Source organism: Manis pentadactyla, chromosome 1 (assembly GCF_030020395.1).
Source record: "Manis pentadactyla isolate mManPen7 chromosome 1, mManPen7.hap1, whole genome shotgun sequence".
Classification (NCBI taxonomy): Eukaryota; Metazoa; Chordata; class Mammalia; order Pholidota; family Manidae; genus Manis; species Manis pentadactyla.
In genome coordinates, this window is record NC_080019.1 from 17,520,819 (window position 1) to 17,547,404 (window position 26,586).

The 26,586-nt window shown below is 38.4% G+C and overlaps 1 protein-coding gene across 5 annotated transcripts in view; it reads right to left on the reverse strand.

Moving 5' to 3' along the window:
• ANAPC10 (anaphase promoting complex subunit 10) overlaps positions 1–26,586 on the reverse strand; it is a 120,332-nt gene that overhangs the window by 69,882 nt on the left and 23,864 nt on the right. Inside the window, exons 2-4 of one of the 5 annotated variants that reach the window (XM_036888948.2) lie at positions 26,409–26,476; positions 24,846–24,972; positions 4,425–4,515 (exon numbers count right to left, since the gene is read on the reverse strand). In XM_036888948.2, the coding sequence (XP_036744843.2) occupies positions 4,425–4,515; positions 24,846–24,960 (206 nt within the window). In that variant the 5' untranslated portion in view covers positions 24,961–24,972; positions 26,409–26,476. Of the gene's footprint in view, positions 1–4,424; positions 4,516–24,845; positions 24,973–26,408; positions 26,545–26,586 lie in introns of those variants that run through there. The other 4 variants (XM_057491935.1, XM_057491874.1, XM_036888949.2 and 1 more) reach the window with 4 other exon arrangements.

The following is a 26,586-nucleotide window of genomic DNA, read 5'->3' on the forward strand; positions in this document are numbered from 1 at the left end:
GACAAGTACATTTCTCTAAAGAAAAGCAAAGAAATACGAAAGTTTGCCAAATAAAAGTGGATATTCAATGTATGAGGCCTACATGATACTTCAATTATTAGTGTCTGTTCTTGAATTTAGAAATATTTAAATCATGTTAATACTCTGACATTTAATGCTATTTCACAAAGAAGCACTGTAAACACACAGTAAAATGAAAAATAATGTATTTTACTTAGACATTTTCAGAATCTTAATCCTAAAAATGATCTTAGAAGACCATACAATCTAACCACAATATGTACCAGGAAGATCACCCACGTTCAAAATTTCTCTGACAGGTAACATCACATTATCTTTGATCAGTTTTAATTTTTAAGTGTTCTTTATTCTAAGTCATAACTGGTCTGTGTAACTATCATCTTTTGGACAGTTTTTTCTCATGAGGTCACACAAAAGGAATCTACTCCTCCACAAAGTATAAATCCTTCACATTTTTAAAAGGAAACTACCATGTCCCCCAAAAGTCTTTAGCTAACTATATTCCCAATTTTTGTATTACATAGTTCAGTTTCATTTCAATTCCCTAATCTTCTACTCACTTTCTTCTGAGCACACTCGAGCTTTATTAATGTTAGAGAGGGAAGCCAACATGAACATGACATACCAGGAGGTCTTCCCAGGCACTACGCTTCAATTATTGCATCGTAAAATCACATCAGCTCTTGCAGCAGCCACGTCACACTGCTAGCTGAGATTAAATCTACTGTCAACTAAAACTGCGAAGAATCTTTTGCACTTCTTGGTTTCTCCTCCTTTCCTATCTTGAGTTTATGCTTTGGGCAGGAGGGGTGGGGAGCACAGATTAAATGTCAAGTTATATTTTAATATTATATTTCACCTATTTGAAGTAAAATAATTTATTATCCACTAATACAGGTACTCGTTACCTAACGCTGTTTTGATTTTAGAAACCATCTTAAGAAATACAATAACATTTGTATATGAAAATATCCTCAGTGCTTCCTCTTTCTGAACAATTTAGTACTAAAGCTATTAGAAGGTATCAAGTCAAACAGGCAATTGCACAAAAATGGGAAAGCGTGTTCAGAGTGAGAGGTGTGTTCACGTGGAGGAGAGGGGAGCAGCGTACCGCAGTGCCGGCGTGAGCAGAGATTCTGAAGAGGAAAGAAGCCAGGGTTGGGGTGTCACAGCCTGAGTGGGGTGACAGAGGCATCCGCACCATGAGGCACCCAGTGCAGCAGGCAAGGGCCTCTGTCAGGTGCGAAGTCACCCACATTGAGGATAGCGCATCACAGAATACCAGAACCCAAGTGCGAAAGAGGGCACCCACACCACGCAGTGGGGTCTGTAACCACGAGGGGTGAGAAAGGTGGCCTGGCGTGCAGCTGCAGAGCCCAAGTGGGCGGAGAAGGACATCCACACAAGCGAGTAACTGACGTGAGGTGTCAGAGCCCAGGCCAGGTGAAGAGCGTATCCACAAGTGGGGAGAGGCCGAGAGAGCAGGCCCAGAGCCTAGGTGGGGTGAAGGGGCACCTGGTGGGGGAGGGAGGGGACAGTGAAAGAAATGGAAAGATTGGTTACATTCAGGGAGATTAATGAAATAAATATGTTAAGGGAGGACAGGAGAACCAGGTTCTCATTCGTGAGGAAGGACTCAAAAGAACAGAAAGGGAGACAACTAGAGTAAACCCTGTTTATTCTGGATTGGAACTGGAATTGAATGTGTCAGTGTGAATTTATGGTTGTGTGTGTGTGTGTGTGTGTGTGTGTGTGTGAGTAGAGGGAGAAATAAATACATTAATGTATGTGTATGTATTACACACATATATTCCTTTACTCTGTCCACAAAACAGGAACACATCCCCACAGCAATGAGCATAGCCAATATCAGATCTGGTTTCTAAGTACTATTCTCCACTAAAATACACTAGATCTCTGGAGAAAAGGCTGATTGCAGAGCTGGGGCAGTCTTGTTCCATAAGAAAGTACTCAGGTAACCATGGGGATGTGTCAAAAAGTAATACAGTCAACTTACATCAACTATACTTCAATTTAAAAAAATTAAAAAAAAATGTAATAGTCAATTTGATGGGACTCCCACTGGCCAAATCTGGGGCAATTAGAGCATTGACACAAAAAATAACAGATTTTTAACCCACTGAGTCAAAGAGGAAACTCCAAATCCATACTGACATTAATAATTGTGAATAGAATGAAAGTAACTTCCCAACTGCTCAGCAGACACTACCTTAATCATGTGACAGAAGTAAACATCATTCGTAAAGGGACAAAAAGAATATCATGTACTAGGGTGCAATGAAAAGGATATAGCACCATTTCTGTACTATTTTTCCCAAAGATCTCTAACTTAAAGTTACTTGAGAAGAAAGTCTGGGGAAACCCAACTTGAGGAACATTCTTTAAAATAACTGGACTATAACCTTCAAAAGTGCCAAGATCATGAAAGTCAAAGAAAAGAGTGAAGAAATTCTCCAGATTAAAAGAGAATAAAGAGAGGTGACAACTAAATTCAACATGTGATTCAATTTTATTGGAATAATTGGTAGAACCTAGATGGGGTTGTAGAATTAAATGGTAATAATGTATCAATATTAATTTCCTTAGGATGTATTGTGGTTATGTAGGAGAATGTTCTTTTTATAGAAATTACACACAAAAGTATCTTGAAGAAATGAGACATCACATTGGCAACTGACTTTGCAATGATTCAGAAACAAAACTGTATTACACTTGGAACTTTTCTGTAAGTGTGAGACTGTTCCAAAAGTCTTACTGACTTTCTCTTTTTCTGAGACAATTAAAAAAAAATGTGTTCCTCAAAGCCCTGGGCTTCCCTAGTGAGAGCAAAGGCTGATATGGCTATACCTCTGCTGAGAAGCAGCTAAGTATTAACTAGAAACTATATTTGAAGTCAAGCCTACTAGATCAAATCCAGGCTTTTTAAGTACATGGTGAATGACCTGAGTAACTTAGTATTTCTAAGGTTTAGTTTCTTCATCTATGAAATGAGAAAAATGATAATACCTACATCTTACAAGTTTGTTTTGAGGATTATTTAAAGTGACATATGTTAATAATGATTAAATATTTAAACTTTAAATGAGGTAATACAGCACATGACATAATAAATGCTCAGAAAATATGATCTATTTTTATTATTATTTGTTCAGTACATTGGCCTTCTTCATAAAATTGTACTTGCTTTAAAAAACCCTGCTATTTTAATATAACAATTCAATGAGGACATTCGTTATACAGCTTTGATGTGATGTCCTTTGTTATTACATAGAAGCAATTTACCCTAGACTGTACAATATAATGGTTAAAAGCACAAACTGTCAGGTCAGAGTACTTATGTTCAAATTACAATTATGTCACTCACTTGCTGTGTGCCATTGGGCAAATCACTTTATTTCTATTGAAGCCTCTTCTTCTGAGACTTCAGAATAAGGATAAAAATAGTGGTAAAGGTTAAATGAAATGAATGGGTAAGAAATTTAGCAAAGTATCTAATTTTAAGTCTTAAAAAAATTAGCTTTTTATTTCTGGTGTATACATACTTAATACCCTAGAATAGGAGTTGGCATCTATATTTCACTGACTGAACCCTGCCCACCACCTACTTTTGTAAGATAAAGTTGAATTAGAACAGCTAATTTCAGTCATTAAGTATTGCCTATGGCTGCTTTTGAGCTAGAATGGAATTAATTGAGTAGTGGCAACAGAAACCAGATAGGTCACAGGCCTAAAATATTTACTGTCTGGCTTTTTCATAAGAAATTTGCTAATCTGCACCTTAGGCCAATAAAAACAAACTAAAAATACAATGATATAAAATGTTTAAAAAAAATGGTATAAATCAAGCAAGATAACCAAGTTAACTGGTTTCCATCTGTATCAATAAATTCAAGGCAATTAACAAATATTTGGCTGTTTTCCTTTTCCTTGAAGGAGTCTGTTTCAAAACTGAAAATGTTCTTAGAGATTCTAATATAATTTTTTTTTTACTAAATGGGAGTACCACTTTGAGAAGTTACATGAATAGTCTATAGCTAAACAACACTATCATCACGCCAGGTGTGCTTCATGTAATGCATTAAAGTATTGCACTGAATCATATGCCCAGTATATTTTTCTGAAACAAATTATATCAAAAAGTATATTTAAGAAATATCTATACAAAAGGAATTGTGTAAGGTACCATAAAGAATTCATAAAGGATAAAACAGAGTAACCTCAAAATACAATCTAGTTGAACAGAAAAATACTGTGTAAGGCTTATAAAAAGCAGAATTAAGTGCACTCCACTTTCATTTCTGTATTTCTTTTTTATGTAAATAAAACAGATTTCTTCGTTCACTTATAACCTACACAAATTCAAAAATTCAAAAATGTATTACCTGAATTGGATGTTTACTAAATGAGGCTGGGAGCCATCTGATTGCCAGTAAGTTTCCAGATTGTCATCTCGTAATTGATCCACTCCAAATCCTAAAAACACAAGTGAAAATAAATTCCCATGAAAAAGAAAAAGCTATATATTTAAAATACAGTTACCACAAATATTGGTGCAGGACGTTTGATAAAAAGGATAGTCAGTACTGTGAAATTTAACCAGAATTATTTTGTTCTCTTAACCAGACTTTAGAAGAAACATCACTTGTACACACAAAAGCTTCTATTATGACCAAGTTTTTTTTATTGTTGGCTTTAATTTTTAAAGCACATCTAAATATACTCTAAAGTCAGTATGTATTCAAACCCAATTTCTTACGCTTTCTAGAAGATGAATAATGAAAATGATCCCCTTGCCTTGCAAAACCCTCAAAAATGAAATAGACTTTATTAAGCTCAATATTCCATACTTAACTATGCCAAAAAAAGAACAACTTGGAAATATTTTCAAAAGTTATATACATTTTGAAACCAAGTATTTCTGATTAATTTAATTTATACAGAAATAAAAAAAAAAAATACAGAATTAACAGAATTAATTTATACAGAATTAAACAAAATTAAATTTATACAGAATCCCACATTATCTAGCTTTCTAGATAACTGAAATAAAACTATCCTGCATTGTTTTTTTCCTGATTAAAATCACAATATCTCTTATTAACTATAGAAATAATTTAATAGTAAACATTGGAGTTTTCAAAAAATTAAAGAGAAATAGAGTTAATTTACATTTATTTAAACTAAGTAATATATTCATTACAAATCAAATTTAAAATGCACGAAAAAGAACATGGTGAAAAGTGTCTTCCCACCATCCAAATGTAACTAATGCTATCAGTTTCTTAGACACATTTCATAGATTCTGTACACATATACAAGCAGATAAAAATTTTCTTTGTCCTCTCTACACAAATGATGGTATACTATACACAATTTTACACTTTTCTTTTTTTCTTTTCACCTAACAGATCTGGAAGATTATTCCATATCAATAAACTAATTATAATAGTAATAGCAAACACTGATTTCACATTCTAAACATTTTAACATATTAAATCATGTAATATTTATTAAGATATAATAACTCAGTTAACCTTAACAGCTTCCACATGACTGTTAAGGTTATATAGTATACCACTGTCTGGAAATACAATAATGATTTAACCAAACCTTGTACGATATTTAGGTTGTTTCCAATGTGTTTCAAACAATACTGTAATAAATATCTACCTATCTATAATATTTGAATGCATATTAGTATTTCCAGAAGATGGATTTCTAAAAATAGAATTGAGTCACCTGAATTTTTAATTTGATAAATATTGCCAAATTCTTCTTCAAAATGCCTCCTCACCAATAATGTATAAGAACACCTATTGCTTCACATGGCTAGTAAAAATTGAGGTATTGTGAAATCTTCAAGAATTTGAATCTAGTCTTCACACTAAATTTTGAAGACTTAGTATAATAAATTAAATCTCTATTAACAAGTTTTTTAGTTGATTATATGTTGAAATATTTTGGACATATTGAGACAAATATCAAAATCAATTATAACTGTTTCTTTTTACCTTTTTAATATGGCTACTAGACAATTTTAAGCTATACATATGGTTTGCACTATCTTTCTCCTGGACAACACTGTTCTGTGCCCATGCTAAAATGCAATTATTCTTTTAAATATTTACTAACTTGATAGGTGAAAAACTGTATTTTAATTTTTATCAGTCATTTACATTTCCTCTTTTATATATCATTTATATAAATAGAAATACAAATATCTACTTATAGCCCCTATATTTTCATTGGACTTTGGTCTTCTAACTGTTTGGAACTCTTTTACCATTATGGATATTAGTTCTCTGTTCCATGTGATACAAATATGTTCCCCCTGGCCTGAGATTTCTATCTTAAATTTACATAGGCTGCCTTCTCTGTGTTCACTAGTAGATAAGAAAAGTTTTCCCAAAGGAAAGTATTTTTGCATTGAAGTCTCAAGTGCTAACAGGAGTGACCTAGGTAAAGAGGTAGAAGGGCAAGGTTAAAGAGCATTCAGCAAAGGGAAAATTATGATCCAATGGCAAAGATCAAGAAAAATGACACCTACAGGAAGCAAAGGTGGATGTATTTTGGGAGCTAAGGCTACTCACTAGGGTGGAGCAGGAAATGAGCCAGAGACGAATGAAAGGGGTCAGATCAGACACTCCAGTGCTCTCAACTAAGGAATATAAATTATCTTGAAAAATATGTCAACTCCTTGAACAATTTTTAGTAGAAAAGTCACAGGATGAGGAAATAATAAGAGCAGGATCTAATTTAGACTGACTTCTCAGTACTAGGGAGGGAGGAAGCCATGATAGCAATCCAAGATACAAGTGATGATGGTTGGAATCTAGACAGTTACAGAGGTAAATATTCAAAAAACAGCTTTCTCTTTAACCAAAAAACTTCTTAAAATGTAAGAACTGTGCTATCTATTACTTACTCTATAACTCAGATCTGTGGCATACAATATGGTAGCCACTGGTCCCATGTGCCTATTGACTGTTGAAAATGTAGTTAGTCCGCATTGAGATTTACTGTAAAGTATAAAATTCACATTAGTTTTTGAAGACTAGTATAAAATGTAAAAATATATTATTACAATTCATTTCATCCATTTCTTTATCCTTTTTAATGTAGCTGCTAGAAAAATTTAAATTACACATGTGACTTGCATTATAGTTCTATTGGACAGTGTTGTCTTAGACCAAGCTTCTTTGTTCTTTATGCAATTTTGCTAACGCTAATGTAGAATATTCAGTCATACAAATTACAAGATAAAAGCTGTTCTGCTAGCAATATAAAGAGTCTAAGTTTTTATTAACTTTTTTCTTTCCTAGTTTATCATCACTTCCCTGATAGAGGATAACTAAATCACATGATTCTTCCTTAAGACCTCCACAATTAAATGTTCTATTGATTAAAAGTATTTTTTCACTTATTTTAGCTGTTTGGCTAGTTTTTCTTTCTCTTTCATTTCACAACTTTACATGTATATGAACTCAAAAGAATTTCATAAAACGGTGTTTGTTCCTAACAAGTAAAATAAACATTAAACAAAAAACCTGAATAACTTATCCAGAATAAGAGATGTCCTGTAACTCAAGACTGGTCATTTTCAATTTGTTTCTAAAATGTTGCTTAAGAAACTTTAACAGTATAACTAAGCAGGTACAATGTCTTCAAGAACTGATTAGTCTGAATCTTTCCCTCTGGAATAACAAGTATGATTACCAGCTTTTACTTCCCTGATATGTCTACAAACAGATGCCATGTTATTATAAATATCTCTTTACATTCCAATGCCATGTCTCACAGAGCAACTTCTTTGAAGCTTCCCACTCAGTATTATATCTGAATTCATTTAGTTCAAACAAAACTAAAAGATCTGTGACAACTGTTTTGACAGGTATCATAATAATGTACACAAACACTATTATACAGAAAGAAAACAAACCACCTTTTCTATGATGTACTGACTCTTAAAGCAGAGGTTCTCACACTGTGGTCCCTGGACCAGCAGCATCATTGTCATTTGGGAACTTGTTATGAATCTAGACCCACTACATCAGAAATCTTGAGAGTTAACCCCTTCGAGAGTTTGCCTTTTTATAAATCCTGTAGGCGATTCTGATGCATGCCAAAATTTTAGAACTACTACTGTAAAGCGAGGCTTCTTAACTTTGGCACTACTGATAGTCTGCACTGGATTCTTCTTTGTTGGGGGGCCAGAGCGGGTTGTTTCTGGGCAGCGTATGGTACTTAGCAGCATCCCTGGCCTCCATCCACTGAATGTCAGCCCCAACCTGCCCCACCGACCTACAGCAGTTGTATCAACCAAAAATGGCTCCAGACACTGCCACATGTCCCTGGGGGGGTCCCCACTAAGGAAAAGAAAACCAGTATTTGCCAGTAGTTACTGCTATTGTTTAGTGAATATTCACTCTTCTCTACCTGCAGTCCAGGAGAGGAAAATGATTCTGCACTCCAGTTATACTGGCGTTTAAACTGTAACTTGTTTTGGCCAGTACAATGTTAGGTGAAGGTGACACGAGCACAAGTTTGAAACGTGCTTGTAAGGTTTGTCTTGGCCTTCTTTTTTTATTTTTTATTTTTTTATTGAAGGGTAGTTGACACACAGTATTACATTAGTTTCAGGTGTACAATACAGTGATTCAACATTTATATACATGATAATTCTAGGTACCAGCTATCACCATACCAAGCTGTTACAATATTTTGACTATATTCCTTATGCTATACATTACATCCCAGTTACTTATTTATTTTACAATTGGAAGTGTGTTTATATATATATATATATATATTTTGTGTGTGTGTGTGTGTGAGGGCATCTCTCATATTTATTGATCAAATAGTTGTTAACAACAATAAAATTCTGTATAGGGGGGTCAATACTCAATGCACAATCATTAATCCACCCCAAGCCTAATTCTCGTCAGTCTCCAATCTTCTGATGCATAACGAACAAGTTCTTACATGGTGAACAAATTCTTACATAGTGAATAAGTTACATGGTGAACAGTGCAAGGGCAGTCATCACAGAAGCTTTCGGTTTTGCTCATACATTATGAACTATAAACAGTCAGTTCAAATATGAATATTCATTTGATTTTTAAACTTGATTTATATGTGGATACCACGTTTCTCTCTTTATTATTATTATTTTTAATAAAATGCTGAAGTGGTAGGTAGATACGAGATAAAGGTAGAAAACAGAGTTTAGTGTAGTAAGAGAGCAAATGTAGATGATCAGGTGTGTGCCTGTAGACTATGTGTTAATCCAAGCTAGACAAGGGCAATAAACATCCATGTATGCAGAAGATTTCTCTTAGAACATGAGGGGGGAGGTTCTAAGCCTCACCTCTGCTGATCCCCATTTTCTCACCTGATGGCCCCCCTGCGACTGTGCCTGTCTTAGGTTGTTCCTCCCTTGAGGAATCTTACCCGTCTCTGGCTAACCAGTCATCTTCCGGGGCCATACAGGGAAATGCTAAGTTGGTAAGTGAGAGAGAAGCCTTATTGTTTGAAAAGGTTAGCTTTTTACTTCTTTGCATATTTATGCCCTGTGGCTTCTATGCCCAGCATTTGTCTTGAGGTGTCTTTACCACTTGGAAGAATTATGATACTCGGTAAATTCGACATGTGGCACGAGTTCTATTTAAAGGTTGTAATTAGGTAGGAAGAAGAAAAGCTATAGAAGTAGCAGGCAGAAGAAAACCTAAGAAGATTGATTATTTCTTTGACATATCTTCTTGTAGAGTAACTTCAGCATGGATAGGTTTTAAACTACTAATTAAATTGTGCGCACACATTAACATAATAGGAGTATAGTTACATAACCAAAGCATACCTGTAATTACCAGCCATCTCCAGTGAAACCAAGAAAACCAGTTAGGCACCTTAGGCATTTGTGAAAACTTATCTATGATATGGTGGATATTGTCCAACTGAACTTGAACATGTCTTGGCCTTCTGAATGTCTGACCTCCACGAAGAGAACATGCTTGAACACACGGATGAGGCCTGAACCCTACTCACAGAGTAGAGCCCAGCCGCAGCAAAGCAAGAAATACATTTGTTGTTATGATATATCACTGAGAGATTAGGATTGTTCAATATGTAGCTCTAGCACAGCAAGAGCTGACTAACACAACACCAGCAGATGAGATATACGGAATAGCTCTGCTTAGATGGCCTTTATGAGTAAAAACAGCCATTCTCATCTCAAGTATATCTATGAGCACAAATCCTTTCACACTTGCCAGTATTTCACACTGTTATAACTGAGGCATATGTCCTGACTCTCAGGCCCAAAGATGGGTAACACATGGTCCCTGTGGAGGAATTCATTTATATAATGCACTATTATAAATTATAAAGGCTATGGCTATTTACATTTAAACTAATTAAAATGAAACAAAATCAAAAATTTGGTTCCTCAGTAATACTAGTCACGTTGAAAGTGCTCAAAGGCTACGTGTAACTAGTGGTTACCTCACTGGACAATGCGACATGTTCTCCTGCAAAGTGATGAAGTACTTAAGCAGATAAATTATAATATGAAGTGGTAAGTGCTATAGTAAAAGAGCTGAAGCATTAACTACCTTCTTGAAACACTGTCTTCTCTTGGCTCCTACGCATGACCCCCCACTCTCCTTGCTGCCCAAGTAGCTCACCAGCCACCTCTCGTTAGTGCTCTTTATTGACTCCTCTCCTGCCGCCCTGCCAGATCTCTGTGTCCTGAAGTGCCCTGAGGCTTTATTTACTCTTTTCTTTAAATACATTTTCTCCCCAGGTGAGTCAATCCAGTCTGCAGGATTAGATTATCATCAATATACTGATGACCCTCAAATTTCTATCTCCACCCCAGAGCTTTCCCCAGAACTCCAAGCTTCTATAGTTAATTGCCTACTAAACACCTCACAAGAATGGTGACAAGCATCTCAGAACCAATGTAACTAATCCAAGTATTTATTTTTGATCCCAAATCTATTCATTACCCTATCACTCTTTCTTAACTCAGTATATAATATTGAGTTATTAGCCAGACACCGAGGGGTCATTCTTGAATCCTTCTTTCATTAAGTTATGATTATTCCATCTCTAAAAATGCATCCCAAAGCCATCATTTCTTTCATATCAACAGCTACCAGCCTAATCCAAATGAACATCATCTGATACAAATTACTGGAATATTCTTTCCTCCACTGGTCTCTCCTACAAACCATTATTCTCAGTGGCTGCAGTGATCTTTTAAAACTGCCATATCAGATCATCTCACTCCCTGTTTAAATACCTCCAGTGGTTTCTCTGTATTTAAAACTGAAATTCTTTTTGATGGCCTACCAGAGTTCACATCACCTAGCGCATGTCCAGTTATATCTCCAACCTTACCTTCTACCACTTCTCCTTACTCACTACTCTTCAGCCGAGGTAGCCTTCTTTCTGAACCTCAAACACACCAAACCAGTTAGCTGAAAGCCTTTAAACTGGTTGTTCCATGTGTCGAGAAGGTTCTTTGAAATCTTTGCACAATGGATTCTTCTTGACATTTACATCTCAGTAAAAATTTCACTTTCCAAAAGAGGCCTCTTTGATGTATTTATTATACTGCTATTTCATTTTTTCCAGAGAACATATTGCTATTCAACTCAGAAATTATTTATTTCAATAATCCTAATTGTCAGTTATTGCATGAACTTAAAAAAAAAAAAACTTCAGTGAAATAATTTTAAGAAAAACAGAACTTACACCACCCAGTTATGCCTCTAAAAATTAACTCATAAAAGCAATGTCCTGGTAAAAGACATGGACCAAGTGGAAAGTATGTCCTGAAATTTGTTCACTTAGCCTCATTATATTCTTATTTTTGCTGGTTTATGAAATATCAGTCAAACATAGAAAAATGTACCTACTTTTTCTCCTAATTTTGTTTCCCAACATGGTATGAATTTGGTGCTTATGAAATCAAATGATTAAATTATTATAATAAGGCTCTATTATAATGCTAGCAACCACACAAATCTGACCTTTCAGTTTTTCAGTCTTGTGGACAGAGTCTGACAACTGTGCTGAATTGTGGGATTGTTTTGTGATGTGTATTCAATTAAGCTGAATCTACTAAACACATTCCAACTTTGATCTGAGTGAAATAATTGAACCAGTGTTTCCAAAAATTGAAAAATAATTCTGAAAGCTAAATACCACCTACCATATTGCAGGAGGCAAGTAAATCTGTACCTCCCAAAGATTGAGATTAACATTTTGAGAGTTTACAATTCTCCCTCATAACACTCCTCACTTGAATTATTACATTGCATGTCTCCTGATTTCTTTACCTCTTATCATCCACACTTCTCAAATGTGAACACTGATGGTTTAATGCCATTACTTAAAATTTTCCAATGGCTTATGTTATACAATGAAGTATGAACTATTTAATAAAGCCCTCTGTAGGCAGGCATCTACCTAACTAGCTAGCTTCACCTATGCCACTTCCCTCTGTTCTAGTCTTACTAATTACCGTTCTTTAAATGAGTCATGTTTTGTCTAAGCTGTATACCTCTGAGCATACTGCTCCTTTGCCATTGTCCTTACCAGTGGACTCTTATTCTTGCTCCATCATTCATGCAAGATAAGCATCATCTCCAAGAAGACTTCCCTGAGCCTTCCCAGCAGAGTCGATCACTTTCTCCTTTGGGCCACTTATGGCACTGAGTCCACACTTAGCGGAAAGCAGCATGACACAGCAGAGCCTGACTGCCTTCAATCCCAGCATTCCCACTTATTTTGTGATCTTTGCCAAATTATTTAATCTCTCTATACTACAGCTTTCTTATCTGGAAAATGATCAACGTAACAGTATATAATTCATATGACTTTTGGAGACTTTATTGAGATAACGGTTTATTTTATACATGTGAGGTACTTAGAACAGGACCTGTCATTTAGTAAACACTACAGCAAGGACTGAGTCTTATCTTTTAATCTCTAACAGTGTTAAGACTTCAGCATTTGCTAACTTGAACTGAAAAATATGTGACCATAGAGAAATAAAACTTAAACAATTAACTTTGTCATGCTGTTTCTCATTAATAAAACATGGTTAGTCATTCTAAATATGTAAAATAATAATCATAAAATGGTGTTTCACTGATGGACCCAAAGCCTGAAATCAAATTAAGTAAAACACACAGCGCTACACTGATGAATTTCATGACTTTCACACCCAGCACATTCTTAAGTGCTCTCACTGCTCTTCTGAGTGTCAACTTCTATTCTCTTCTGTACCTCCAACATGTCTTCACAGAACCAGTGACTTCTATGTATTGCCCTCTGCAAATCCACAGCATAAAAGGATGTGAGTTGGCACAATTTATACCCCATTACTGACATAGTATGGCATCAAACTATGCAACTAGGTCAAGCAATGGAAGATGTATAATTTGAGCAAATTCAGATAAACATCTGATACTACGAAGAGTATCAGAAACTTCTGAAGCAGCCTAGGATATGGGAAGCCAGCAAAAAGACATCACTCCCATTCAAAGAAGGAAATACTACATAAACTGCAAACTCGTAATTTTACTTGAAAACATGAGAGCTTAAAACTGCACAGCAATCAAAAAGCCTGAAATCCAAGAAGAGGCAGCTCCTAGCCTCAGGAGTAATAGGATATATACAGCCTGTCCCAAGGGTGTAGAGCATGGGAGGAAGGAACACCAGCCAAACACATAAGAAGGAATCAGGTAGAACTTAACAAATTGCCAAATATGGCCTAGCACAAAAGTATAGCAGCCTTGGGAGTTCCAAACAAAATGGAGCTCACGTTGACACTCACCCTCTCTTCTGAGGGCCCTCAATATGCACAAAAGGGAAAGATTTGGGAGACAGCAAGAGACTGGAAAGCCTGCTTCAGTGGTACCTGCATGGTGGAGGAGACTGACCTGCACTGCAGGAAAAGCAGAAAGCCCCACCCCTCCTTCCCAAACCCTTCTCTCCTACAGAACAGAGGACTTAAGCTGCTATGGGAGGGGCATTAAACCTTTTGACTCCAGGACAGGACTGACCATCCTTGCTGGAAGAAGAGTACTAGAGAAAACCATCTACACCTGTGGAGAGGCAGGAACCAGTCTTTCATCAGAAAACTCTCTCCCATAAAAAAAAAAAAACAGTCATAGAAACAAGGCAGAATTTGGCTATTACAGATAGGAGAAATCAAAATGCTGAGAAAGCCCCACACTGGAGGCCCAGTACACAGGGGGGGTCTAGGCTTTCCTGGATCAGGAAAAGAGGGATCAAGCCCAGCCTTTCATCCCCTGCACTGAGTAACAAGGCATAGCACTGCAAGAGCATGGACAGACACTGTGCAGCACAAGGGTTGTAGGGAAAATGGAAGTTCCCACAGCCAGGACGATCCCCTGTCCCTAATCTACTCACCCACTGAGCACATGCAGTGATGTAGTACTTAGACTACTGCACAGGCACATGCTTACACACGTGTTGGCAGTGAGCCTGTGTTGCTATATAAAGACCTCCACCCAGTGCTTGGAGGTGGAGGTGAAGTGAGACTGCAGACATGCCAGATATGGATGGGATTCTGGAACTCAACCTGCCACTGTGAGAATAAAGCTTGGTGTGACCTTTTACCCTCAACCTGCCATTGTCGTTACTCAGTCTCCTGAATCCAGAGTGAACTTGCCCAGAGCTGAAAACCCTCAAGCGCTACATCTGATGTAGTCAGCAGGATTTGCTGCAGACCGAGAAAATGGAATAAGCTGCCTCATGGAAGGGGTGCTTCAGTGGGCTGCCCCTGTGGGTGGGGAGATACTCGGGTATCCCCCAGTGGGCATGTGGTCCAAGGTGGCGATCCTCCTAGAGGAGTGAGTCCCTCACCAGGACTCGGGGGAGGCAGAGGTGAGGCCTGAGGCAGTGGCAGAGGCCCTCTACAAAATAGGGAAATCCTGGGAGAAACAGAGCACCCATGTGGCAGTGGGAGCCATGGGTTGGCTCTTTCTCACAGTGTTAAAAAAGGCTATAAATGAAAAGGATGTACTCCTGAGAAAAGCACAAGAGGCAGCACAAGAACGCCAGCTGCCAGGTGCAGTAGAGGAGGTAAGATGGTTGAAGACTGAGATGGCTGCGGCCACACTTCGCACTGTATGGCCCAACCAGGGTGACTTACCATCTTCCCCCGCTAGATGGCAGACGTATGCCCAGCTCCAACAGGTGTTACTGAGTTGGGCATGAAAAATGCCATTTACAACCCAGTATATTATAGCCCAGACAAGGAGCTATTTACTGCAGGGATGAAGGATATGGTGCTACAAACAGCTCTTCATCCCTTTTTGGGCCCTTAGTGGCCATTCTTGCCCCTTATTTAGAGCAACCCATAAATGCGGTTCTCTGTACTGTGGCAGATTTGGTGGAGGCTGAAGCAATGTGGGCATGGAAGGGAGTGCAGTTCACCACTGAGGGGAAGGGCTTAAAGAGCCCCGTGAAGGTCATGAGGACCCAGAAGTGGGTTGATCTGATAAAGGCAGGAGCAGACAAAGAGAAATTGAATGGGAAGTCAAATAAAATCTTACTGGAGCTATAGCAACAACTGAAGCCAGACCAGCAGTTTTGGCCATTGGCTGAGGTGAGGACCAAGAAATGGAAGCTGGCGGGACAAAGCCACAAGTCCGGCCTACGTGCCTGCAAGACTTCCTGCTAGACAGTGAACTGACCTTGCCTGAACCCTCACAAGAGGCCAACTGGGTGATGCGATTTGATTGAGGGAAGGGTTGAGGTACCCCCCCCTTAAGGCACCAGAGGCCATATGTTGAAATATCAAGTCACTGGTCCCCGGTGAATGTATAAATGTCTTGGATCTGGTAGACAAAGGAGCCAAATGCTGATTCATGGCAACCCTAAGTGGTTTCCCAGGACCCCCCACTGTTATAGATGGATATGGGGGTAAGGCTATCTCTCCCATCCCCATAATATATTTTGGGGATAGATATCCCGCAGGGCCTATGACTGCAAACCCATGCAGGTGAATTCAGACTCAGGATATATGTTGTGAGGGCAGTTCTGAGGGGACATGCTAAGCACCTGCCTGTGGCTTTCCTGTGCCTCTATGAGTGACTGATACCAAGCAATACAAATTGCCTGGAGGGCATAAAGAAATTGGAGAAATCCTCTAGGAACTGTTGAGGTTGGGTATCATAAAACCTACCCATAGTCCTTCTAATTCCCTGGTGTGGTCAGTGAAAAGGCTAGACGGCTCCTGGCATTTGACAGTGTATTACAGAGAACTGAATAAACTCATACCCCCTTTGCATGTGGCCATACCCTCTACTGCAGCCCTCATGGACACCCTCAGTCATGAACTATGGACATATCATTATATTCTGGATCTTGTTAATGCCTTCTTCTCTATTAATATAGCACAGAAAAGTGAGGGACAGATTTATTTAAGTGGGAAGGATGGCAATGGACTTTCATTGTCCTTTGACAGGGATGCCTTCACAGTCCCACCACCTGTCACAGACTTACAACCCAGGACTTAGCATCATGAGAGAAACTGCCACCAGTGCGACTGTACCATTATGATGATATCATGCTCATGTCTGATTCTATTACAGACCTAAACAGTGTACACATATGACTGTTGCAACATCTACAGGAGAAAGGATGGGCTGTGAACAGTATAAAGGCTCAGGGTCCTAGTTTGTCAGTCAGATTCTTGGGGGTTATCTGGTCAGGTAAGACAAAAGTAATCCCAGAAGCAGTCATAGCAAGAAGTCCAGGTTTTCCCTACCCCTACAACTGTGGTACTATTGCAGTTTTGGGGTCTTTTAGGCTACTGTAGAGTGTTTATCCCACACCTGGCACAAATTCTGAAGACCTTATACCATTTGGTACAAAAGGGCATCAAGTGGGACTGGGATGAGACATATACATCTGTCTTTGCTGCTGCAAAACGGGCAGTCAAGGACGTGCACACTTGAGTGTAACAGACCCATCAAGGCAATGTGAGTAGGATGTCCCTGTGACCAAAGACAGTTATGGCTGGGGCTTTTGGCAGTGGCTTGGCATGGCCCAGAAGCCTACCCTGGCCAAGTGGGCATATACCTACAGCAGCACACTGCCCTCTCTACTAGCCCGAGTGGAGAACTCCAATGCTTACTGGGGCCACTGACATATACCAGTGACAGTCAGGAAGAATTTGCTTTAGAGCCACTAACAGCAGAAAGCCCTTATAGGGAGCTTTCTCTATAGGTATATATAAAAGCTCTATAGGTATATATACCTATACCCAAACATGCATGGTACACAGATGGCTCCAGCCATGGGAAGCTCCTGAAATGCAGGGCCGTAGCTTTCCATCCTAAGACTGAGACAATATGGATGGAAGATGGTGAGGGGAAGAGCAGTCAATGGGCAGAGTCACAGGCAGTATGGCTCGTAATCACCCAGGAGCTGGGCTGTCTATCAAGGCTTGACTCTGTGGCCACGACCCTTTTGGGGACAAGAACTGTGGCAAGACTTATGGGCCTGTGGTCAGACTAAAACAGTTAAAGTGTATCATGTGACAGGCCATTTGCCACTGACATCCCTAGGGAACAATCAAGCAGATGAACTGACCCAAGTACACTGGCTAGAAAGAAAGCCTACCTCTGACATGGCCCAATGGTTACATCAGTGTTTGTTGCATGCAGGGCAGAAGACAATGTGGGCTGTAGCCCATTGGTGGGGCCTGCCTTTGACCTTTGAAGAACTCAAAAGACCCTGGCAGGAGTGCATAGTATGCTCTAAAAGGGACTTACACTGAGTACCACAGCAACATAGAACAATAGCTAAGGGGCTAATACCCCTCTTCAGGTGGCAGATAGACTATATTGGGCCTCAGCCCATGTCAGAAGGATCTCAGTATGTCATGACTTGTGTGGCCACAGCTACTGGACTTCTGGCTGATTTTTCTGCAAATTGATTGGACCAGTAAATGACTAAAAGGGGCCCAGAATGTCTCTTTGCAGCCTATGGCTGACCGAAGGTAACTGAGAGTGACCCACTTATCTGGACATGCACTATAAGAATGGGTGCAACAATTAGGGATAAAGTGTAAGTTCCATGTACCATATAATCCTACCAGAGCAGGAAGGATAGAGAGGTACAATGGTTTGTTAAAATCTGATCTGAAGTCGGAAACTAATGGTCTACAGGGTGGTCAGTCTGTTTATGAATGGTGCTATGGCATTTGAATGAGAAGCCCCAGAAGGGGACACTGAGCCCCATAGACATGCCAATACACATTGCTGCCTCCCCTATAAAACTGCAAATACAAACTAAGGAGAATTGTTGAAGCTGGGGTTTGGCCACCAGAATAGTATCTGGCTACCAGCACCAACCATAATAAACCCCCGAGACTCCATTCAGTGGACATGGCCTTGCATGTTTCAACACATGGACCAGCAGTGGCTGGCCCTCCTGCCAACTTGGAGGCAAGACCTGGAGGCTGGCCTCCTGGAGTTGTAACAGAGTGTCCCCCACATGGATAATGGTAGTGTACACTAAATGGCCAGAAGGTAAGAGCATCTTACCAGGGAGTTTTGTGTTATCTTTATAGCCAGTGCATGCACCTCCAGTAGCATTATACATAGACCCTTTGGTAACCCCCACAGGGAGACAGGTAAAAGTATGGTATACTTAACCCAGATGGGACTACCTTCCTGCTACAGTCCTACTGTAGGACCACTCTCTTGCATGCATTCGACCTGATGGACAATATTTGCCTATGCTGGTGTCATTAAAACATGTGTCTTATTGTCCTTGAGCTTAATCTCCTCTAATGTCTTCATGGATTAGGCACACACCCAAGCAAAAATTGCCAACAGGTCTGCTTGATGGGTGTGCATGCAGCTCCCTATCAGTTCCGCTACTGGTCTCCGATTGGAAGCGTGAGTCATGAACTCATCTATTTGAAACTAGTTAATATACAGCTGGAATGACTACTTGGTGGCAATCCATCTCCTCAGGCTTGAGGATGACTCTCATCATAACTTTTATTGTTATCTGTATCTTATTATGTTGTTGTAGCCTCTGCTGCTGTTGTGGAATCTGGTTACAATGTTCCAGCTTTCTCACACAGGACCATCACAGAAGCTTGAGGGCACATGGATTGTGAGGTGAGAATCCTGGAGGGGTGGAGTGTAGGGAAAACGGGCAGGATGCTCACCTGACCCTAATCTACTCACCCACTGCACACATGCAATGATGTAATATTTGGCCCACTGTGCAGGCACATGCTTACACATGTGTTGGCAATGAGCCTATGTTGTTATATAAAGACCTCCACCCAGTGCTCTGAGGCAGAGGTGGAGGCAGATTGTGGACTTGCCAGATGCAGATGGGATTCTAGCACTCAATCTGCCACCACGATAGTAAAGCTTGGCATAAGACCTTTTACCCCTAACATTCTGTTGTTGTTATTTGGTCTCATGGAGACCAGAGTGAACTTGCCTGGAGTTGAAATTCTCTGGCACTACAAGCTGAAAATTGGAGTGGAGGAGGAACACTTAGAAACTCTGGCACAAGAGCCCCCAATAAACACTGGACATCTATAGACACATTTGAACTCTACAAGGTACTGAAGGTAACCACAGCAAAACAAAGCATCAAAACCCAGTTCAATTCCTAATTAAGTCAACCCCCACTATAAGAGACTGACAGTACAAAAGAGGCATACATTTCAAGGTATAAATACCATTTCTCTCTGTATCTACTAATGTACATGTGATGCTAGGCACTTAATAAAAAAATTGACACACAAACAAGCAAGAAAAACAAATATTATCAAAGGACAAGACAATAGATAAAAATACACTCAGACATGATCCAGATGTTGGACAGGAAATTAAAATAACTATGATTAATATGTTAAAGGATTTAGGTGAAAAGGTGTAATGCAGGTACTGACAGGGAATTTCAACAGAGATGAAAATTCCTTTAAGAGGCAAATGTAAAAGCTATAATAAAAAAAATGCCCTATTAGAGAAGAAAGATTCCTCAGACAAAACCATCAGTTGAGCCAATAAAGCCAAAGAAAAAAGTAATAGACTTGAATCAAGGCCAATAAAAAATATCCAAAGGAAAGCACAGAGAAAAAAAGAGTGGAAACAAAAAGCACCTAATAGCTATAAGACAATACCAAGTGGTCTAATGGTCTAGCATATATGTGTATAATTGGTTCCCCAAAAGGACAACAGAGAACGAATGGGGCAAAATAAATACTTGCAGAAATAATGGCCATGAATTTTCATAAAATAATGCAAGACATCAAACCAGAAGATCCAAGAATCTCAATGAATCTCAAGCAGAATTTTAAACACACACACACACAAACACACACACACAAACACCCACATTGACACATCATTTTCATGCTGAAAATTAAAGATAAAATGTTAAAAGCAGCAGAAAAATAAGCCAGATTAAGTAGAAAAGACTTTTCTTCAGAAACAATGCAAACCAAAAAATAATGGAATGACATCTTTAAGGTAGTAAAAGGAAAAACCTGCCAACCTAGAATTCCACGCAAGGAAAATATACCACAGTAATAAAAGCAAAATGAAAAATTTTCAACCAAACATTGCTAGCAGACCTACAGTACAAAACACATTAAAGGAAGTTCTTCAGGCAGAAGGAATATGATATCAGACAGAAATCTAGATCAAACGAAAGAAAAGAGAAGTTCCAAAAATTGAAAAAATTAAAGTAAACATAAAAGCTTTTTTTTTAATTGCTTTGAACTATAAATGACCTTTTAAAACAAAAGTAGCAACAATATATTCTGGAGTATAAAATATGCAAAGGTAAAATGTATGACAAAAATGATGTAAAGAATGAGAGGGAAAATTTGGGAATATACTGCTGATGTATTCATTTAATATACATGTAGTGGTATGACATTATTGTAATAATTAAAGATGTACATTGTGGATTCTATAATATTTTTCTATGTTGACAGATAGTAACTGCACTAGTGGGGGTGAGGATTTAATAACATGGGTAACTGCTGAACCACTGTGTTGTACATTTGAAACCAATATGATTATATGTCAACAATACTTCAATTAAAAAAAAAGATGTATATTTTGATCCTTAGGTCAACCATTCAAAAATTTCAAAAAGAATATATAACTAATAAGTCAATACTGGAGATAAAACAGACTCATGAAAAAGTACTGAATTATCTAAAAACATGTAGAAAAAGAGGGAATCATCAACAAGAAAAGGGCAAAAAGAAAACAAATTCTGAGATAGTTTAAATCTAATTACAGTCTAGTTAGACTACGTTAATAGTCTAAACACTCTCAATTAAAAGATAAAGAATGTCACATTAGATAAAAAAGCAAGATCCAATGCTGTGTATAAAAAATCCACTTCAAATATTAACATGTATACAGTTTAAAAGTAAATAAAATAATTTCTGGCTTCCAATCTGACATGCTAAGAGCTTGGAAGATGTCACTCTCATCCTCACAACAGTAACAAAAAAAAGCTGACCTACAAACAATAATTCTTCTTACATTCCACAGAGAACTGACATCACAGGGCAAATCACCACCCAGAAAACTGAAGAGACAGGTGAAACAGAAAATTATAGCTACCAGGAGTGGATACCGCTGGATGGAGTCACCAACGAGTGAGAAACCTTAGAGAGTAATTGACTAATTGCTGGAGATTGAGTGTGGACTAACTTGAGAGGGAAAATCTCCCAGTCTGGTCTCCCATAGGAGCACCACCAGGTTCTCTTAGGGTAAAGATTAGAGAATATTCTTCAGGGTAAATATTAGAATCTGCAGTGAGAGGGTTCAAAGAAATCACTGGAGGGAGAGGTAAAAGCAATCATTGTGAAATACACTTCTGTATTCTGTTCTCCTTAACAAAGGCCTGACTTGAAAGACAACTGTAGCAGAGCCTAACCAGTGTGGGTTTTGCCAGAGCCTAACTGACATGGGCACGGAAATACCCAACTCCAGCCTCCTCTAGCCTTCTGTCTCATCTAAGCCAGGATGAGAAAAGAACTTGTAAAGAAAAGGTAAGAAGCACTTGTAAAGGTCACAGCCATGAACAGAGGCCCACTAATGGTCTGACATCTAGTTACAGAGTTACAGAACCCTTCTGTTCACCCCACAACTTACCACTGTATCAACAGGGCTCCTTTATAATATCAAGAGGTTACAATTCAAAGAACTGCAAACTTACTCCATTGAAGGAATCTCTAGGGAAATACAAAGATGATTGAGGAGAGAAAAACTAGGACACTAAAGGAATTTTAGCCTCTGCAGCTTAGCCTTTATCCATAAGGCAGAAAATCAGTGCAGTTATGGCTGAACTGAATGGCACCATCAATCACCTGGATGGAAGAGACATTTATAGATTACTCTATTCAAAGATGGCAGAATACACAAGCTTCTCAAAAATATGCAATTCTCCTTAAGCTGATATATAACATTCACCAAGATAAACCACATTCTGGGCAACAAAACACACATAAGAATTTTTAAAAGAACAGAAATCATACAAAGTATGCCCTCAGACCACAAAAGAATTAAACTAAAAATCAGTAACAGTAAGACACAGGAAAAACCCCAAAATATTTGGAGATTAAACAACATATGAATAAAGGAAGAATTATCAGGGGAAACTTTTAAGTATTTGGAACTGAAAATAAACATACAAATTAGTATTTGTAGTATGCAGTAAAAGCAGTGCTTAGAGTGAAATTTATGGCATGAAGTATATACATTAGAAAAGTATATAGATCTAAGATCAATAATCTAAGCTTTCACCTTAGAAAACTAGTAAAGGAAGAGCAAATTAAATCCAAAATAAGCAGAAGGAAAGAAATAATAAAAATCACAACAGAAATCTTTGAAACTGAAAACAGGAAATTTAATAGAGAACAATCACCAGAGCCACAAGCTGGTTCTTTGAAAAGGTCAATGAAATCAATAAAGCTCTAACTGGGCTGACCAAGTAAAAAAAGATGTTTCTTCTCACCACTCCAATGCAACATCATATTGGAAGTCTTAGCTGAAACAATAAGACAAGAAAAGGAACTAAAAGGCAGAGATTGGGAAAGAAGAAATTAAAAACAATAGAAACCCAGGATCCCACCTCTAAGTATTCACCCAGGCAAATGAAAACACATGCCTGCACAGAAACCTGTACATGAATGTTTACTGCAGCTTCTATCCATAAACACCAAATATTGGAAGCAACCTCATCTTGGTTAACTATTGTTATCTAACAAATAACCCCATAATTTAGCAGCTTAACACATAAAACATGAATTATTTCACAGTTTCTATGGGATAGGAATTTGGGAGCAGCTCCGTTTGGCAATTTGGCTTAGGAACTCTCCCAAGGTTGCAATTAAGTTATCAGAAGCAATTATCTGGAAACTCGACTGGGGCTGGAAGATCTGTTCTCTAATGTTTGCTCACATGGCTGTGGACAAGCGACCTCAATTCCTCATCGGCTTTTGTCGGGACACCACAGTTCCTTGGCACACCACTTCAATGGGGACACTTGTTTCCTCAAAAAATGTCAGGTGGCTTCCCCCAAGAGTGAGTGATTCAAACAGGAGCAAGGCAGAGCCACATGTCTTATAATCTAGTTTCATAAGTCACATACCAGCCCTTCTGCATATTCTACTGGTCAGTCCCAGAGACCAACCTCAATATAATGTGGGAAGGATCAACAGAGGGCCATGAATACAAGAATTACTGGGACTATTTTGGAAGCTGGCTACCACAAACCTAAATGTCAATTAACTGGTGAATAGTTAAACTGTGGTACATCCATACAGTGAACTCGTAATCAGCAACAAAATGGAGCAAACTACTGATATATGTAACAATATAGAGAAATCACAAATGCATTATCCTAAGTGAAAGAAGCCAGATCTAAAAAGCTACAGACAATATGATTGCATTTATGTGGCATTCTGGGAAAGGCAAAAACCAAAGGGACACAAAAAAGATCAGAATTTGTCAGGGTCTTGGCAGTGGGGTGGAAGACTAACTACAAAAGGGCATGAAAGCATTTCTTTGGATGACAGAAACATTTTGTACTTGATTGTGATGGTGCTTACATGACTGTGTGTTTATTAAAGTTCACAGAACTATACACCTAAAAAACGGTAAGGTTTATTGTGATTATACCTCAATAATTTACTTGGAAAAAGAGAGAAAAAGGAATCTTAAGGGAAAATGGAAGAGGCTTGGCTAGGAAAATGGTTATGGGAGTCTTAATATGTAAATAATAAAAGTTTCTGAAGGAAAAAATACTACTAAACCAATCATGTTATAATTAAAGTTTCTCAAGCTAAAAAAACTATCCCTGAGCTTGAGTCTACAGATTTAAAATGCCCATCAAAGTATAGGTTGGACAGATGAGAAAAGATACACATGTATTCTGGCAAAGTCTTGGCAGAAGTCTGTAAGAAAAAACAGAAAAAGCTTAAAGGCTTCCAGAAAGCAGGAACAAGTTACTTGAAAAAAGAGAGACAAGTGTAGGCCTTTTTACTTGCAACATGCCAAAAAAAGGAAAAAGTGAAAAAGCACCTGCAAAGTGTTGAGAGAAAAGGACTGCCACCCAAGAATTCTATTCCACCAAGAGTAAAATAAAGTTATTTGTGGACATATATAAAGCAGCTAAGCAAAAAGAACATTAAGAACAGATCAGTGTACAAGGACACTAAGTAGTTATTACAAAAAGCTTCTTGTTTTGTTTTGTTTTACCTGGTTTACAAGATGAGAGGGACCAAACAGCTTGTGACCCTATTTCCCGTACTGTTCCAGTCCTTTCCAACTGCTTAGGGTCAGCACCAGGAGGTGTCTTGTTTGGTGTAGTCATTTTTTAAATATTCTCTGTAGAAAAAAAAAAAAAAGAATAATCAGATTACAATAGGACCTGAGTATCTTTTTTACAAAAGGTAAAAATAAAAATTTAATAGCAATACGGATCACTAATATACCCTTGATATAAATCATCTATTTCTCAAATGCAGTTAATATAACTCAACTACTGTAATTTAAAAAATCTTGGGAATTCAGTTTTTGTTTCCATTATGATATACAAGATGTGCAAAGCAGTAGAGTATAGTAGTCAAAAGAGCCCAGGACCAGGGTTTTAACTGCAGCCTCTCCTTTAGCCTAGACTTGGGGCAGGTCTGGGCTTTATTTCCTTGCCTGTCAAAAGGGTTGAATTGATCTATACTTCTGTAATGCTATACAGTATTATACCTCTCTGAGTAAAAATTATAAATTCAAATTAAACTTTTGCTTTAGAAAAGTCAGACTGAAATACTCTTACTTCAGGAATATGTAAATATTGGTTTCCACTTTAAATAAAACATTAAGTGATGTTCAGAAAATCCCATCTCCCCTCTAGTTGTCAAGAGTTATATTTCTATGTGCTCTTCAGAAAAATGGCTTCAAGGTCTAAGAGAATAACCTTCTAATCCAAAGTAGACGTTTACCACATCTTTCAAGTCTTTTTGTTAGTTTATCTTGCTAAGTCTATGCAAACATGAAAAATACCTCTTGGATTGTGAACAGTACATAAAACTGCTTCGGTAGTGCAAAGTTACAGCTACTGAACATTGTTATACATGCCATTATAAACCTGGCCCAATAGTTCTATATACTTTCTCCTTGATCTCAGTTGTTCCCCAATCTCCACAGTTGATATTCGTTAAATAACAGAGCCACTGTACTGTAATATTCGGAAAGGCCTGAGGCTTTCAGTGAATTTACTTTCAGTAAATTAGCAATTTATTGAATTAATAAATGGATGAATGAATAGACTCAATCACAAGCAAAAATATTTGCCACCTTACAAGTCAAGTGACGTCTAGGATGAGACATTTAAACCTGTGGCTATCATTACAAACTGAATGTCCTGTCATTGTCAAATGTCCAAAATTGTCAAAAAAAAAAAAGGGAAAAAAAGGCTTATCTGTACACTGGACATTGGAGCTGAATTCAACTGCCGGACTTGGTACTGGATGCCATCAAATGGATAAAACATGGAGTTCGGAGAAGCCTGGGTTCCTGGCCACACAGCTCAGAAGGAGCTGAGGCCAAAGAGACAAAAACCCAGCAGGAGCACTGTTTGAACCAGACTCTGATGGCCCTTGACACCCCTGCAGAAGTGCTATAAACAGTCAACCGCTAAGGCTCCAATACCGATCCACCGGCCTTGAGAAGAATGCGAGCGGAAAAGGAGACGGAGACAGAAGAGAATGCATCTGCTTATGCTAGAACCATTCTCCACGTCGGCGAAAAGCCACGTGCACTTACAGCTTGCAGACCCGGCTCGCCTAAACTGAGGTTCTCGAGATCCACTGCAGGTCGGCGCCACTCCCACTCAACTTCTAGGGACAGCCTGGCTGCTCATCGATGTTGAATCGAGGTCGCAGCACAATGACGTCATCCCCCGCCGTCTCGCCCTACCTACTTCCAGGGCTCCGCCTGGCGC